The sequence below is a fragment of the Arvicanthis niloticus genome, chromosome 2, assembly GCF_011762505.2.
Source record: "Arvicanthis niloticus isolate mArvNil1 chromosome 2, mArvNil1.pat.X, whole genome shotgun sequence".
Classification (NCBI taxonomy): Eukaryota; Metazoa; Chordata; class Mammalia; order Rodentia; family Muridae; genus Arvicanthis; species Arvicanthis niloticus.
The window spans coordinates 133287195-133304758 of NC_047659.1; the positions used below are offsets into that span (position 1 = coordinate 133287195).

The window sequence follows — 17564 nt, forward strand, 5'->3', positions numbered from 1 at the left end:
AAATATTTTTTTGTTGGTGTATGTGAACATGTGTGCATGAATATGCATATGTGTGTATGGTGTGTGTGTGTGTGTGTGTGTGTGTGTGTGTGTGTGTGGTATCTGGGGGTGGGCAGACTAGAGGTTAACACTGGAACTCCACTTTGTTTATTGAGTTGGATGTCGTGAGGATGGCTGGCTTGTGAGCTCCAGGGGGTCTACCTGTCTCCTCCTCTCCAGCACTGGGATGCAGATTGGTGCTGCTGCCTGGGTGCTGAGGAGCTGAACTTATGTGTTCATGCTTTTGGGGTAAGGACTTTACAATTGAACCATTTCCCCAGCCCATCTTTCAAGTTTTTTTACGTGTAGATATACCACATACCTGCCCATCAGTTGGTGGACATTTGGATCTTGTCTTACTGCTTTTTTTTTTTTTTTTAATTTGTATTTTATGTATGTGAGTACACTGTTGCTATCTTCAGACACATCAGAAGAGGGCATCAGATCCTATTACAGATGGTTGTTTAGCCGCTGTGTGGTTGCTAGTTGCTGGGAATTGAACTCAGGACTTCTGGAAGAGCAGTTAGTGCTCTTAACTGCTGAATCATCTCTCCAACCCGTCTTTCTCCTTTTTTTTTTTTTTTTTGTCTTTTTCCTTTTATGTAACATTTTTCAAAGAAAACTAGAGACGAGGCACAGGTGCTCATCGTTTCCCTGCTTTGCCCGCAGGTTTGGACAGATTGTCCATTCAGTTGATGAGTGGGGCTTACAGAGAAGTAGGCCACCGGAGTGTAGGAGCACATTGATTTCCCGAATCAGATAAAAAGAATCAAAGCAACATGTGGCTGTTTTCACGTCTGCCCAGTCCATTCTCCCTCTGGCTTCAGGTTTCCTGTATTACCATTCAGCTCAATGTGTTCATTTCCTGTGATACATCTGAAAAAATACTCTACTTCAAGTTGAAACAAACCATTCCCTGACCAGCTGAAGCCTAAGAGTTGAGAGGACAGAGCATCCTAGTCTTTTGTCAGTTTGGAGTGGTTTACGTCCCAACTCTGTCAGGCTGCTGCCCGGTGCTTGACCATCTAGCTCAAGGTTGCTGAAAGAATGGCTCAAAGATAAGGTTCCTGGGAAAATTCCTCTCGATCGATCACCCTTTTCTACACTCAACTTAATGGCAGTGCTAACATGTCAAGAATCTTCATTTTGGTTTTAGAGAACTCACCAGATGATGTACAGGTCACCAGCCTTAAAACCTGACAGCTGATGTTCACATTGGTCTTTATTGTCATAGCTATAAAATCTTAGACAAACATCTCATCCATAAAACAGGAGTCATAATTTCCTTCAAAAGATTCTGCCAGGGGTTAGTGAAAATTCACTGTGCTAAGCACGGCACTGGATAGGTCCTAGTATGTACAAGTCTCTGTACCTCATGTGGTAGTCAGGAAGTTGAGATAAAAATCATGTGAAAGCATCAAACCCAGGTGTTTAGGAACAGTGTTGGTTAAATTTACACCTGGGTTTCTAAGGGAAATGCATTTTGTGGATGTAAGATAGGGTGTGAGTGAGCACACTTAGGGGAGGAGAGAAGAATATTGTTAAAAATCATTTAGCTTTTGCTGAATAACAAAGCACTCCAAAATTTGCTGAATTAAAAAAAAAGTAGCCATTTCATTTAAAGCATGATTCGGTAGGTTTGGTCTGGTTGGCTCAGATCTGTGCGCAGCTGGTACAGCAGGAGCTGGGCTGGCTGTTGCAAAGGTCTTGGTTAGGACGTCTGCTGATTAGTGGCTCCATGTGGTGTTTTACTACTAGGAAGCTGGCTGAGATTTATTAGCACTGACATTGGTTAGAAGATGTTGAAAGTGTCTGTTGGCTGTGTACAATCAGGACCAGAAGTTTAAATCATTGCACCTTCTGGGGTAGGGACTATCTCTTTCCATTAAAAAAAAAAAAAAAGTTATCATGGTAAAATGTGCACAGTATAAAATTCCCACCTAGGAATTAGTCTGCTGTGCGTTTCCAAAGTTGTCTTTGGCGGCTAAGGATATAGTTGAGTTACTGGGTTGTTTCCCAGATACACTGCACCCTCCAGATGACCTCCTGCCCAAACTGGAATCATCTTTACCTCTTTGGTAATTTGATGTATGTAAGCTTTGATTGTTTAGTTATAATTAAATTCCCAAGAACAGTATGACTTTTATTCCCAGTTTATGTCTATGTGAGTAGATGAAAAAGTTATCTAATCATAAAACATAGTTTGGGGTGGGTGTCTTTGAATTCCTGTCAGGGATAGCGAAGTCCTTGGCATGGGTAGCACAAGATGAAAGCAAGGTATTGATGGAATTTCTTATTTATGATTCTTAGTTGTTGAAAGAGACAGAGAATGATTTCATTTATTTATTTATTTATTCCTTCAAAAATATTAGGAATCTCTTAGGGCCTGGGGAGGGCTGTTGTTGTCAAGTAAATAAGTGAATTATGAGGAGAGCAAATGTCACTTTTTACCTAAACATGATAGAGATATGTTATGTATTTCCTAGTAGTTGTCATTCTTGTGATTTTTTTTTTAATGGAATGATTTAGAATTAAGTCACAAAACTGTTTCTTAGTCTCATCCCTGTCTTAAAGACTTGATTTATATATATTTATTTTATATTATGCTTAATTTATTTTGAGACAGAATGTCACTGTCTAGCACAGTTTGGCCTGGAAGTCACTTTGTAGCTCATGCTGCAAGTGTGTTCTTTGGGTGCTCACAGTGTTTCTGAGTAGTTTTGAGTAGTGGTGGTTCTGCCCAAGGTACCTCTTAAATGCCCATTAGTTTTTAAAAAGTGAATATTTAGTTGGCTAAAGTAATCTTAGGTTAATGCATTAGTAATTTTTTTTTTTATCTCAAGATATACATGGTTTGAGGCTTAACAGAAATACATAAAATTTAGAAATAGCCTTGTTTAGTAAGTGTTTGAGCATGTGTGAAAAGTCACACAGGTCCTCTTAGCATTTATAAAATTGCAGGGAACATGCTACAGACACTTCACTGGATGGAATTTCCCTAGTTATTAAGGCACTAGATCCTGTTTTCTCAAAGAGGGGTGGGTTCGGAGGTGTCAGTTTGGAGACATCAAACTATTCCTGTTGGTTGTTTCTAAGAGATTCTCACACCAATGTCCACACACTGGGAGCCACAAGAAGTCTTAGCAACAGTTAGTGGGGGAACTTATTTTGGGGGCTCCAGGCATTGGCTCCAGATATTGATTGAGTTGTGGCTTGTATGGGCTACTGAGCAAAGTCCCATCTGTCTGCTTTTGTCCTTTCTGGGAGAATTGGGTCCACTGAGCCTATGCAGGGAGTCTTGAGGGACAAGGGGGCAGCGTGGACGCTGGGTTCTGATGCTGCTGAGGTGGTGAGATGCAAAGGGCTTGGAGGAAGGATGGGGGTTGGCCTGGTGGCTGAGGTGGGGAGGATCTCGCCTGCTGTGTTCTTTCTACCGCAGTGGGAATGCTGGAGCCATTGCTTCTGCAGGGACCTCCTGGTTTCTCTGCCGCACAAGGAGACTGCCAACTGTAGGACCATGACTGCAGAGCCAAGTGTTCTCTTCCAGCTAAGCCCTTCTCTAGCACATGGCTATGCTTTCTATAGCTCTTGTCAATCTTTTATGAAATTTTATAAATGCAATTTATTTATACAATATTTTGGTCATATTCTTTCCCCTTCCCCAACTTTGTTCTTTCTCTCTTTTATTTTCAAGATTATAATTTTTTTTTTCTTCTTTTTTGGTTTTTCGAGACAGGGTTTCTCTGTGTAGCCCTGGCTGTCCTGGAACTCACTCTGTAGACCAGGCTGGCCTCGAACTCAGAAATCTACCTGCCTCTGCCTCCCAAGTGCTGGGATTAAAGGAGTGCGTCACCACTGCCCGGCTCGAGATTATAATATTATATTCCTCCTTTCTCTTTTCCTCCCTCCAAACCCTCCCATAAGCCCTCCATGCTCTCCTTCAGTTTCATGGTCTCTTTTCTCATGAATTGTTATTAAACATATATGTTCCTAAATATGTAAGTTTCTCAGCCTATATGATGCCATTTGTATGTATGTTGCAGGGGCGACTGTTTGATACTGGATAACCAGTTGTACTCTTCCCTGGAGATTTCTCCCATTCTTGGGATTCCTGAGTTGCCTATAGTTCTTTGTAGGGTTGAGGCCTTCTGATTAAATACCTGTCCACTTTGGCATGCTTATTGGATTAAAGTTCTTAAAAACATGCAAGTGTGACGTGCCCTTGGTATATGTATTCTCCCATACACAGGTGTACACACACACACACACACCAACACACCAACCATGGACCCCATTTTGTGTTGGCAAACTACTCCTGAGCATGAGCAGCAAGCTGCCTGGAATGTGATTGGTAGAACTAGTGTCACTCCACTGAAGAAAACAGATTTTTTCCCTTTCCTAGCAACTGTCAGTTGCAACGGCAGCTAGGTTATCGGTGAGATATCGGGCCAGCTTCCTGTACCCATGCTGGGTGGTATTTTGTGTGGTTGGAAGCTATGAGGCCTTGTGCATGCTGTGATAGCCTGTGTGAGGTGATATGTGCATCAGCCCTGTTGGGTTGGAAGGTGCTGCTTGTCCAATCTGTGTTAATCACCATCTATTGCAAGGAGCATCTTCTCTGATGCACCGCTCTGCGGTGCACTGGCCTCGCCTCGCTTGCCTAAAAAGATGGGCTTATATCAGGGTTTTTCTGTCTTAGCCCTGGAATTTGCTGGTGCCTTCTTTTCAGTATAGGAGTTTTGGTTTTGTTTGGTTGTTTTTTTTTCTTTTCAAACTCAGATCTGCACTGGAGATGCTCGTTGGGGTTGCTGTGCTGTGGCTTTGGTGTCCTTGAATCAAAAACGCTTGACGGGATCTTTTTTAAAAACCACGAGTTCATGTTCAAAGCTCTAGTTGTGATTCCTCACTGCAGACCGTTCGTGTGTGCTTCTGGTCCACAGTTTCATGCCTACTCAGCCGGCCTGTTGACAGCAGTTGCACATTATACAGTTGGTTCAGCCACAGTGAGAGTGGCTGACACCCCCACTGCCTTACCCAGGGGTGCATTATTGGGTTTGAAGTTTGCCAGTTGAAGTGTTAGGCAATGGTACTCACACGGCTTTAATTTAAGTTTCTCTTGTAAGTGAATGACAGCCTTTCTTTTTACCTTTGTAAGGACCGGGTGGGTAGTTTTGTGTGCGCTACCAATCTTTATCTCACTGTTTCCCTAATTCATAAAGTATTCTTACAATTGTCTTGAAAATGAAATTCTTTAAAACATTTTATGGTATTTGATGCAAACACTTCTCGTAATTTATCTTTTAGTTTGGCTTATAATGTATGTGTCTTACACTATCTAATAATTTTTAAATCAGTGCTGTTTCTTTCACACACACATGAAGTAATCTCCCTCCCTCTCCTCCCTCTTGTCCTGTCTGTCTGTCTGTCACCACTGGAAAGCCTTCCCCACAATTGGGCTTTAAGTGCATTCTCACATTTTCCTCTAGAGTTTATAGTTTCTGTTTTTGTAGTCACTGTTTGTCAGTTCAGAAATTCCTTGTTTTGGGTGTGGGGTACACATCTAATATAAACTTTTCCCAAACAGCCTGTGATAATTTGAACTTACTAGATTTTCTGGTTTGCTCAGCTGCCCAGGGAACTTAGGGTGTTTTGTATAGTTACCATGTTCTGACTGTGAGCTCCGCAGTCTTGCGGGGTTTTCTGATCCTCCTTGTTCACATGTAGGACTAGGCAAAGGTCCCTGTGCAGCTGTTTCACAGCCTGTCCTTCCTCTTGAGTTCCCAGACGAAGGAACTGAGCACAGAACATGCTTCTTGTCTCCGCAGCAAGTCCAGTGTCACAGTTTTACAAGCTTGTTTTCTTGTAGTTCTTCAGCATGCAGTCATAGCAAAGCTTGGAAGCAACAAAGCAGACATTGGAGGCTCCTGTGTTTTCTGTAGAACACACAGCAGTAGGGCATCATCATGTCTTCCTTTGGGATTGGGAGGTCTTAACGAATCCTGTATGAAATCCCCTGTAAGAAGGAAGCAGCAACATAGCAGTGGTAGTACCTAGATTGCTTGACATAGGTGATGGAGAAAGAACACAAATGTCTGAGAGATTCATTTAACAGTTTGGTATATTTTTCTCCTGTGTATATGATTACAGAGTTCAGTGCATGCCATACATTATACCCCATATAAATCATTTGTAAATAATATTTTAAAAATTATTTATGGGCCAAGCATGATGCTACATGTCTTTAATCCCAGCTCTTGAAAGGCAGAGGCAGGGGGAATCTTTGTGGCCAGCCTAGTCTACATAGTAAATTCCAGGCCAGCAAAGTGAGACCCTGCCTCAAATAAGTAAATAAACAAATAAATACAAATGAAAGGAAATAGAAAAAGTTGTATAAAGCTAGGGGTGTATATGTGTGTGTGTGTTATATAAAAGTTATATATATGTATATATAAAAGTTATGTAAAAAGAAAGTTATATAAGGCTAGAGTTCAGTGGGAGAACAAGGCTTTGGTTTTGATCCTTAGCAGCGGAAGAATGTTACATAATAGTTCACAAGTGGAAGGATTGTCCTTAACTTGTGTTTTCTTCTTTTGCTGGGTATCTGTCTCCTCCTTTCAGCTGGAACGTGAGCTTATTACGGAGCAGTTGCCTCCGTGTCACTGTCTGACTGCTGTGATGCTCACGGGGAGGGGAGCAGGGACTGTGATGCATACAAATAGTTTTGTCTCTGACATAGCTTTGATCTAAATATCTCAAGAATTATTTGCAATAGGAAACCAGTAATAATAAAAAGAACAACAATAATATAATTATTACTTGAAGCTTTCTCAGAATCTTTGCCCAAATCTTTCTGTTTAGAAATAACGACTAGGGAAAACATTTATATTTAGTATTACATGGGATCATCACAATCTGTCTATTTCCATAAATAGTATTTTGAGTGAGTATTTGTGTGTTTTTCTTTAGCTTCATCAGAGTCTTTCATAAAGAGGTCTTTATCCAGCAGACAGAACTGACCCAGAGACTGTCGTCCTTGTGGGCATCCCGAGCACACACATGTATCTGTGTTCCTTCTCACCTTCTGTGTTTCTTGGTTTTCAGGAAGAGATGAGACCATGCAGCCTGCAAAACCCTCTTTCCTTGAATACTTTGAACAAAAAGAAAAGGAAAATCAGATCAACAGCTTTGGCAAGAACGTATCTGGCTCTCTGAAGAATTCTTCAGACTGGAAAATACCTCAGGACGGAGACTATGAGTTTGTGAGTGGAGCTGAGGTTGAATGGTGGTGCCCCTGGGAGGGAGGGGTCTGCAGTGTGCTCGTCCTGTCCAGTCAGCTCGCAGGGCTCTCAGGGCCCGGGCCTTGAGCATTTTCTTACAAAGTTCGAGTCCCCATAACTGCTCTTGGCAACATCTCCAGGGCCAAGGGCCTCACTAGTTTGAAACAACATTTTCACTGACATGTGAAAAATTCTGGGATCCCTGACTAATGACATTTTTTTCCCATATAAGAAACCCTTCATCAACCTTGTTTCCTGTTTTGTCAGGTTGAAATGATGAGGGATAAAAGAAGTACTTGATAACCAAGTGAAGGGGCAGCTGTCTTTAGTAGTTCCTTTGGAATTGTGATCTTTTACTTAGGAGTTGAATACTGAAAGGAAGTAGGGTATGGGTAAGAGAGTGAGGGTGGGAACTACACAGGTCTCCAGAGCAACAGCTTGTCAGGCAGAGAATGGCTGATGAAAGATCCCGCAGCGGAGACCTTTCCCCTTGAGATTCACAGGAATCCCTTAGCTGCAGGTGACTTGTTGTCCTTTATATTTTGAAACTTGTATTCTGGTGCCTCTCTTGACATGTAGCGGAAAGAACTTGGCTGCAGTGTTTTTTTACTATACAAAGGAGGCCACAAGTAGGGGACCCCTGCTGCATTCCTCTTCCAGATCCTTGGCATGTCTCTTCTGAATTGACGCTGAGTGCTTCTTCTTACAGTGCTCTGCCTACTGCTGTGAGGCAGCGTAGAAGCACAAGCTTTGAATTGTGTGTGCATGTGAAGGAAGAAACACACGCACAGTGCAGTGTACATGTGGGGGTCAGGACAGTGTGTGGGTTTCCGTCCTCTTCTTCCACTGTGTAGGTCCTGGAGACCCAGTTCAAATGCATAGGCTTGCTGGCAACTGCCTTTATCCACTGAGCCATCTTGCCAGTCTGAGAATTGTATTTTTAGAAAAGATATTTTTTATGTGTGGATCTGTGTGAGAGTATGTGCACATGAATACAGTGCCTGCAGAGACCAGAACATGAGATATCTTGGAGTTGGAATTACAGGCACTTGTGAGCTACCTGATGGTGGGTGCTAGGAGATGAACTGGGCTGTCTGCAAGTGCAATACACACTCTTAACTGCTAAGTTATTTCTCCAGTCCCCTGAGAATTTGTTCTTTAAAATTCTCTTTTAAGGGCATTTCATAGTCAAGTAATGACGTAAGGAGGGATTAGGATGTACATGAAATGATACTAAGATCAAGGGGACTCTCTACGGCCTCTGTGTCTTACCACAGTCCTGAAGCAAGGATTCGCAATGGGAGTCTAAAAGATGGCTCTCAGTAAAGAGTGGTCCCTACACCAGCAGTTGACCAGGAGATACTGAGTTAGAATCTGAGGGCAGCACCAGGTAGTGCCTCTACCTGCCCCTCCGGTGACACTAAGCCATGAAATCTGACCTAAAAGATTCTCAGAGTGTAGTGTATCACTGTACGAGTTTCTCTTTTTCTTACTAGTTACCATAGTGGCAGAGGCACACTGCATTGTGGGAAGAATCCCTGGACAATCTTACTGCAAGCTTAGGAGATGTATCTGTGTACCTAACATGTTTACCTCAGCAGCCTCAGATAGAGGCTTTCTAATTCTAGACAAGCAGTATTTAATTATGAAAATGATACCCTCTTTTTTCCAGTGAAGCCCATTGCTTTTTTTCAAAATGAACTTTTTGTCCAAAGTGGAAAATAGGAAATAATTTAATCAGAAGTGGCAGAACTTGATATTGAAAAAAACTTCATATTTTCATCTGAAATTGAATACTTATCCCATTTCTAAAATTAAATTGTCTTATTTACCAAGGTGAAAGAAAACCTTCAATGATTCCCTGTAGTGTTTCAGATACATAGTGATTACTAAAAAACAACACTTAAAAATGCAATAGTCTTTTTTTCCCCATGCTCTTCAGTTTATTGCATGAAGGAGTTACACTAGTCCAAGTTAAAAGCAGATCCCAAATGATTACAGTATACAAGCTGTGAGGTTTTTAAACTTGTGACAAGGGACAGAAGGGAAATTCTACTCGTTGCAAGGAAATGTTCACTTAAGCTTCTGAGAGCTATAAGCACTTAAAACCCATGAACCGTCGGCTGATCGTCCTTAGCCAGTCCAGTCTCTGTCAGGAACTGGCATATGTTCTTGCACTGGTCACCCTGGAGCTGAATTACTTCACCATACTCTAGATGCCCAATTGCAGAACCATCGCCGGCAAAGTTCTTAAACGCCCTCACTGGTTTGTTTTTATCGGAATCATCAGTGATCCCTTGGACAGTTGTAAGGTCTTCCTGCCGTTCCTCTGTTGAATTCTTACATAGATATAATCCTCGATGCCAGCAGGAGGCAGGTCATCATTCTTCATCAGCAAAGGGGTTGAACGAGTGGAAACGGCCTGCAGAAGGTGGGAGACCGGGGGGCAGAACATTGGGAAGCAAGGGGGCTTGAGGGGGAGGCAGCTGAGTCCTCTGCGGTGGCTCAGTGACTGGGGGTGCAGTGGTCTTTAAAAGTGATATTCTATAAACAGTTTTGAAGAGAATATTTCTTTTATGAGAACTCACACATTCTCATTTTGCTATTCCTAATTGCACAAAAAGCTTTAAATTTAAATCCAGTTTGGTTCATGAATCTTCAGAAACAAAGCCTACCCTGTAATACTTCAGGATGATCTGCCAGCTCAGAGTAGATGCATAAGACAGAGCTGTGCTTTTTTCATTGAGTTCATAATGAGAGAAACAAACATAAACCCAGTAATTCAGGAAATAAAATCAGTTAAGATACAACAGTGGGCTAATATTGTAAAGCGTGGTAAAGAGAAAACATGGAGGAGGCCTTGTATAGACGGAACATTCAGTAGGGCAGGAAGAACAACAAGCTGTTGGAAGGAAAAGAGGCTCTTCCTAGAGTGAGCAGTACACAGACACACTGGGTGTATAAGGAAGGAATGAAGTCAGTGTCTGGAGCTGAGTGACAGACAAGAAATGCAGACACACCAGAAACCACAGTAAATGATTAAAAGTACCTGTTTTCTAGAGTTTATAAAAGATAACTCTAAATACAGTGTTAACCATAAAGCTCGAGCTATAGAACTAGAAAAGGACATACCATGAGAACACTCACACTGAGGTAGAAGTTGGGTGTGTGGTGTGCCTCTGTGGGCCTTGCTACTTGGACGGCTAAGGTGAGGGCTACAGCTGGGCAAGCGTAGCAAGACTGCATCTCAAAACAGCAGTACCGAAACAGAATTGAATACAAAAGAGCACTGTATAGGAAGAAATCTACCTTGTATTACTGTAGGGTGTGGGTGAGCTATAGAGGATGAGAGTCATGAATCTACATGAAGCATACGTATCTATGATGAATGGATAGACAAATCTCACTATCCGATTATAATATGTAATAGAAATATAAAGAACAATGTGAAAACAAAGTATAATAATGGTATAAATAATATTCTCTCAAGTATGGACACTTCAGGAGCTAGAGACATAGTTCAGTCACCAAAGGTCTGGAGGACCTAAGTCCAGTCCCCAGAACCACATAAAAAGATATCCAGGGGTTGTGATCTATGCTTCTTATCTAGCCTTGAGGAGACAGAGAGATTCCTGGGCTTACTGACCATCCAGCCTAGCTTACATAACACTATGTAGCCAACAAATAACTGTCTCAAAAGAAAAAGAAAGAAAGAACGAACCATAGTCGTTTGTTGGCCTGTTCATGTGTATACACAGTGTAGTGAGAGTGTAGCAGGGCTGGGGAAGTCCTTGTCTTTATAAAGAGAATAAATGGATATCTGGGAGGAGGGAAGCCTGGGGAGGCTTGCTTGGACTTCATGAGTAGGGACTGAGAGAGCTTGGAGGCCCGGCTTTGATATGCAGCCAGACTGCATGTCAATGGAGTCCTTTGTCCCTCCAAGAGGTAAAGGAAATGACTCTGGGCAGATGGCAACTGATTTCTCTGGTTCCTAAGGAATGCTGGCTTTTATCTAAACACCAGAAACCTTCAATAGTCCAGATTGAGCTGGTCCTAGATTCAACTTTGGACCTACTTGGTAGGTCTGCTCTTTTTGTGGGGGCATGGGTTACCCTTTAGACCTGACAGGAACATATAGAATACAACAAAAAGTGGTCCTCTGGAAGATATATAATTTTAAGTCCCAAGAAAGACTGTAGCTACAACCACCTACTGGATTTAATAGGATAAAAATAAGAGCAGAAGTCAGTGAAATGGAAACAATATTGATCCATAAACCAAGTCTGTTTGTGGGAGGGACTTGGCTTTGATTGAGTTTAAAAGGGTTATATAATGTCCCATCCTAACTATCTTTACTACATGATGTCTCTCTAGGCTTTTCCAATAAAATGTAGTGGTAAAGTTCTTATAAAGCATCCTGTAGGGGCTGGGGGGTTGTAGCTTAGTTAGTATAGCTTCATCCTGTCTAGCTAGCAGGAAGCTCTGGCTTCAATCCCCACCACTATATACAAAACAAAAACCAGGGGAAAAAAGCTGCTATAAGAAATACCATAATAACCCATGGGAAACTGTGGCAGATGGAGCCGCAGTTTGAGGCTAGCCTGGACTGCATGGCAAGCCCCTCTTAGAAAATCAGGAGGCATGGTGGGCAGGCAGCTCAGAAGAGCTCAGGAACCTCAGCGGAACCTAGGGAAAGTGCCCAGAGGTCTCACCTGAAGTGCTTTTCTTTTTTTAAATTAAAAATTTATTTTTATTTTATATGTATGGGTGTTTTGACTACAAGTGTCTAAGCACCACATGTGTTCAATGCCTGAAGAGGTCAGAAGAGGGTGTCAGATCCTATAGAACTATAGTTACTTGTGAGCTGCCATGTGTGTCCTGGGAACTGAACCTGGCTCCTCTGGAAGAACAACCTGTACACCTAACCACTGAGCCATCTCACTAGCTCCTTCTTCGTTTTGAATCAAGTTTTGGCTTGTTGTATAACCATAGCTGATCTTGAGCTCATAACATCCTTAGCATCCCATATGTGGGATTATAGACCTGCTGAGCATATCTGGCTGGAAGAGCATTTTGAAAGGTGATTGGCCTTCTCACTAGAAGAGGAGGGCAAAGGTGGTGTGAGCTGAGAAGGGGAGGTGAGGGTAGTGTGGACTGTTCACAGTAGTGTGTGGAGTGTAAGCAAACAGGAAGACAGCCTTAAGGAGAGACCTCAGGTAAAGTCAGCGAGTACAGTACACCATCTTCCCCTAACAGATTCCTTGTCTTGGATTCTTCCTGGGTGTTTGGAGAGATTAAAAATAGACTTCTAAGGCAGCCCAAGGCTAATCTCTTTGAAGTCATGTAATAACTGGTTCACTAGGGCATTAAAACCAACTGTTAATTCATAATTTTATGAAAGTACCAGAACCTGAACATTGATGGTTCAGAGTTTCTAGATAATTATAAGCCAGTAATTGGCTATTTGTTGGTTGGAAAGATACATTTTAGTCCTGAGTTTTCCCCAAGGATTTTTTTGAAACTTCATCTTAGCCATTTTATCTAGACCAGGGCACTGACCTTGATCGTGAGTTATTTCTTTGGTGTTTTATGAAGAGGCTTTACTGGATTGTCCCTCACTCAGTCTTCATCGAGTTTCACAGTTTGCTTTTAACTCTGTATACGCCTTAGAAATCAGACACTGGCTGGGAGTCAGACTTACCATTGTCTCAGGGACTTTGTGGCAGGGGTGCTTTGGGTATCCATACTTAATACTTTCAAGGGCACATTGTTGTATTTTCTGGGAACCCAGATATCTGCAATTTAAGCCTTTATCTTCTATTTTATGGAGACCAAAGAATATTCTAAAGCATTGTGTTTGAGCTTATTTTCTTTCTGCTTCAGAATGAATTTTAAAAGTTAGCTCTTTTCTTAACCACGCCAGTCTCCATGGTAAGATAAACTCTAGTGAGTACTGTCATGATCTAGTTACAGAAGCCAGTTTACTCTTGTTGATTGTTGAGTCCTCCGTCCCCTATTCTCCACCTCTCATCCTTGGCTTGTGTTCAAGTAAATCAAGGCAGATTACAGAGATTATATTATCTCTAACTATTTTATGTATGTGTGTATGTATGTGTAACTGTAAGAATATAAAATCTTTATATAAAAAGATGTAAAGACTCCTTTAAATACAATAACTCAATATACCTTTAAAATTAAAAATAATTATTTAATGTCATAAAGTACTTGTTACTGTCTAGTTTTCTTCAATCATGCTTTCAAAATTTGCTTTAGTACCCCAACAGAATTATTATGGGCAATTGGTTGCTGTATTAATTAGGGTTCTCTAGATGAATAGATATGATAGAATGAAAATAAATAAATAAATAAATAAATATAGATTGATAGATAGATGGATGGATGGATGATGGATGGATGGGTGAAATTAACTAAAACCAGGCAGCTGGGCAAACCAGTGAGGAATTTTCCTTGGTTGGATTATATATGTTATCTATAATATGTATGCTTACTATAATAAACACACACACATATACACAGAGAGTTATTTTTTAAATCAGAGTGGCTTACAGGCATTGGTCTGAGTAGTCTAGCAATGGCGGTCATTTTCAGTCTGCATTTCTCAGCAGTCTCAATCTGGAGCTGGAGTCCCAGGGAAGTTTTAGAGGGCTCCTGGTTTTCAGTCTATGTCAGAATCTGAAAAAATAAGATCACAAGACCAGTGAAGAGGTAGAGCATAGCATAGATGAAATTCCCAGGGCAAACAGCAAAAAGCAGAAGCTTTCTTCCATGTCCTTTTATGTGGGCTGCCACCAGAAGTTGTGGCCCAGAATTAGGGTGGGTCTTCCACCTCAAATAGTCCAACCAAGGAAAGACCCTCACAGGTGTGCCCAGTTGGGGGCTGGTTAATGCCAGATGTAGTCAGGTTGACAATCAGGATTGTGCCTCCTACCATCACTTTCCTCATAGTCCCTTGTTCCCACACACTTTGTGACTCTCTTGGGATAACCATTAGTTGTTCCTTATAGTTGGCCAGGTTTCTGAACATTGCTGATCACATCTAAGAGATCCTTTTAGTATGTTCTAAATGTTTTATGTGTGGGTATTTCTGTGTATAGCAGGAGTTCTGAGGACCGCTTCGTACCTCCCTGAATTATTGTGGTCCTCAGAGATGTTTTATTTGTGTGGGTTTATTTTATTTATTCTTCTCTCATCTATTACATCCTGGCTGCAGTCTTTCTTCCCTCCCACCCTACCCTCACCTCCCCTCAGAAAAAAGCAAGCCTTCCAGGGACATCAACCAAATACGGCATAACAAGCTACAATAAGACCAGGCACATGTTCTCACATCAAGGCTGAAAGAGGCAACCCAGTAGGAAAAAAGGGTCCCAAAGGCAGGCAAAAGAGCCAGAGACAGCCCGGCTTCCATTCTTAGGAGTCCCACAAGAATGCTAAGCTACATGACCATAACATGTATGCAGAGGACTTGGGTCAGAGCCATACAGGCTCCCTGATGTCTGTGAGCCCACTTGAGTCTCAGTTGGTTTTGTGGTTCTCACTTGTTATGGTGTCCTTGATCCCTTTGGCTCCTCCAGTCCTTTCCTCCCTTCGCAGAACTCCCCAAGCTCCATCTAATGTATGGCTGTGGGAACCTGAATCTGCTCCCATCAGTTGCTGGATGAAGTCTCTGATTTCATTGATGATGATGATGACACTAGGCTCCTGTCCCAGCACATCTGCAGGCATGACAAATTGTCGGTTGGTGTCCCAATCTCTACTTGAGACCTTGCCAGGTAACAGAGGATGGCTGGTTCCACTCTGTGACAAGCTAGGAGTCTTTGCTGGTATCACCTTCATAGATTTCATGGAATTTACAATGCACTGGGCTTCTACCTGGCTCCTGAAATGTTGTGTGAGTTGTATCTATTGATACTTAATAAAATTTGAAATTAAAACAGAAAAAATTAAATCTCAGTTTTAGCCCTCTTGCTTAGCATAGGCAATAGGCAAGGCCCTTAATTTGAAGTACCCTCTACCCCTCAAAACCCTAATTTTAAGAATCTTTTATTCTAAAGCAGAATAAAGTGATTTATTGGTTCGTTTAAAATAGTAGTAAACCTGTTACACATTCATAAAGTATTTTTGTGAAAAAATAATATTCCATTCTATAACAAAAATGTGTACAAGTGACAGAATGAGCTTGTTTTCAAATCTGTATGAGTGGGAGATAGCTAGATTATTATATGAGCCTTGGCATTCAGGCTGTCAGACGTTTTGTGTGAAGAATGTTGGGCCAAACAAAGCTGTGTCATTGGGAGAGGGAGATGTTTCTTAATAGCCTGTTTAGATATTTTTTGCTTAATAGCTTACAGATATTTTTCTTCCAACTGTGTATGAGAGATTGTTTTTCTTTTGAAAAAGATTTTATTTTTAGCTCCATGTATATGTGTTTGTTGTGTGTGGGTATGTGATTGTGGGTGCAGGTGTAGGCAGAGGTCAGGGGAGGGTATTGGATCTTCTGGACCTAAAATTACAGGTGGTTATGAACTGCTTGACCTGGGTTCTGGGACTTGAACTTGTGTCCTCTGAAAGACCCGCAAGTGCTCTTTACTGCTGAGCCAGTTCTTCAGCCCCAACAGTGGTGGTTCCTTAAAGGTTAGTGATACAGAATCGAGACTATCAGGGAGCGTCTCTTATTCCAGTACTGTATATGGGCATCATGTGTGTTTGAATAAAAGATTTACAGGCACATGGTTTTATAACACAATGGCTTGGTCATCTGGAAAACATTGGTTCACTGAGTTACAGATCTGCCAAAGAGTTGGCATTTTATTATACAGCATAAGAAGATTTTGCTCCTTGACGTTATAACCAGTCATCCACGGAGTGTCCATGTAGGAGAAGCTGTCAAACTCACTGTGGCAGAATCAGGTTTTATGAAGTTCTAATTTTTGCTTGAAAGTTGGAATTTTATCATTGGCAGCAAACACTGTCAGCTGTTTTAAGCGCTAGACTCACTTTTTCAGTTTTAAAGGAAATGTCTGCCAGTGCCCAAGTCTGCATAACCACAGTTTGTTAATGTTTCATTCAAGTGCAATTGACGTTCCATGGAAAAAGCAGCCTATTGAGCTCACAGCTCGATTGTGCAAGTGGTTTGCTTAAGACAGCCATTGATTTCAGTTAAAAAAAAAAAAACCCTCCCATTTCGTCATGAGTACTGCTTAACTGTAATTAAATTAATACTTTCCCTATATCATCTGAGAATACCCTAAAGGAATGGGTTTCAATTTTTTTTTTTTGTTTTTTTTTGTTTTGTTTTTTGTTTTTCAGAACAGGGTCAGTTTGTTTTTGAAGCATGTTATTTTACCTTTTAACTGTATTGTAGCCATGAAGAACAGAGTAACTGCTATTGCTTGCTTGGTCCCGGTTCTTGACTTATAATAAAATTAGCACTAATACCTCCAATCCTTGATTTGTGCCCCGAGTCCAACTGTCAGCATAGTGAAGGCAGGCAAGGTCTTAGGACTATAGAGAAGTTTGATCTTTCAGAGATGCCGAGATGGCTCTATGGGCCAGAACTGAGGACTGCTGATGGGGGCTTCTAAGCCTGGGTAGCTGCTTGGGTTCAGCATTTTGGCAGAGACATAGTATATACGTGTTCTTCTTCCTCTGGGGGTTGGCAGTGGTCTCTCTTTCATTTTGATGACAGCTACTGAAGGCAGTTGACCACTTTGCCAATTTATCAGATGAAAGTCCTCGAACAGTAACCATTTCATTAATGATGCAGATATTCCTAGCAAAATCTATGTAGAAAAGACAGAATATATGCTAGACTTTCCCCTTTATTTGCTATTTTTCAAAATAGCTATTTGATTCCCTGCCATTCTACAAAGATGACCAGTGATAATTTTTTTAAGTTTTTTTTTCTATTTTCTTTAAAAATTAATTTTTGGTTAGTATACAAAGAAATATATTTTACTGTGATATTTTCCTTTTTTTAAAAAAAAATGTGTTTCTGTGTGTATACATGCACTTGTGCAGAGTCAGAGGACAAATTAAGGAAGTGGTCTCTCTTCTACCATGTGTATTCTGGGATGGAACTCAGGTCTCCAGGCTTGGCAGCCAGCACCTTTGCCCACTAAGCGATCCCAAGGGTCCTAGTGTGACACTGTCATGCATGTACTCTTCTCCTTGGTCCTGTCTCCCTTTGTTGTGCTCCCGTTTCCCCTTCCACCCTGGCTGCTCCCTCCA

At 41.4% G+C, this 17564-nt stretch overlaps 1 protein-coding gene and 1 pseudogene across 3 annotated transcripts in view; one reads left to right on the top strand and one right to left on the bottom strand.

The window, feature by feature from the left end:
- Stk4 (serine/threonine kinase 4) overlaps nt 1-17564 on the top strand; it is a 90395-nt gene that overhangs the window by 40211 nt on the left and 32620 nt on the right. For all 3 annotated transcript variants that reach the window (XM_034496326.2, XM_076930197.1, XM_076930198.1), the window contains one exon: nt 7141-7298. In XM_034496326.2, the coding sequence (XP_034352217.1) occupies nt 7141-7298 (158 nt within the window). The remainder of the gene's footprint in view (nt 1-7140; nt 7299-17564) is intronic.
- On the bottom strand, nt 9419-14280 carry LOC117702762 (eukaryotic translation initiation factor 1 pseudogene; annotated as a pseudogene).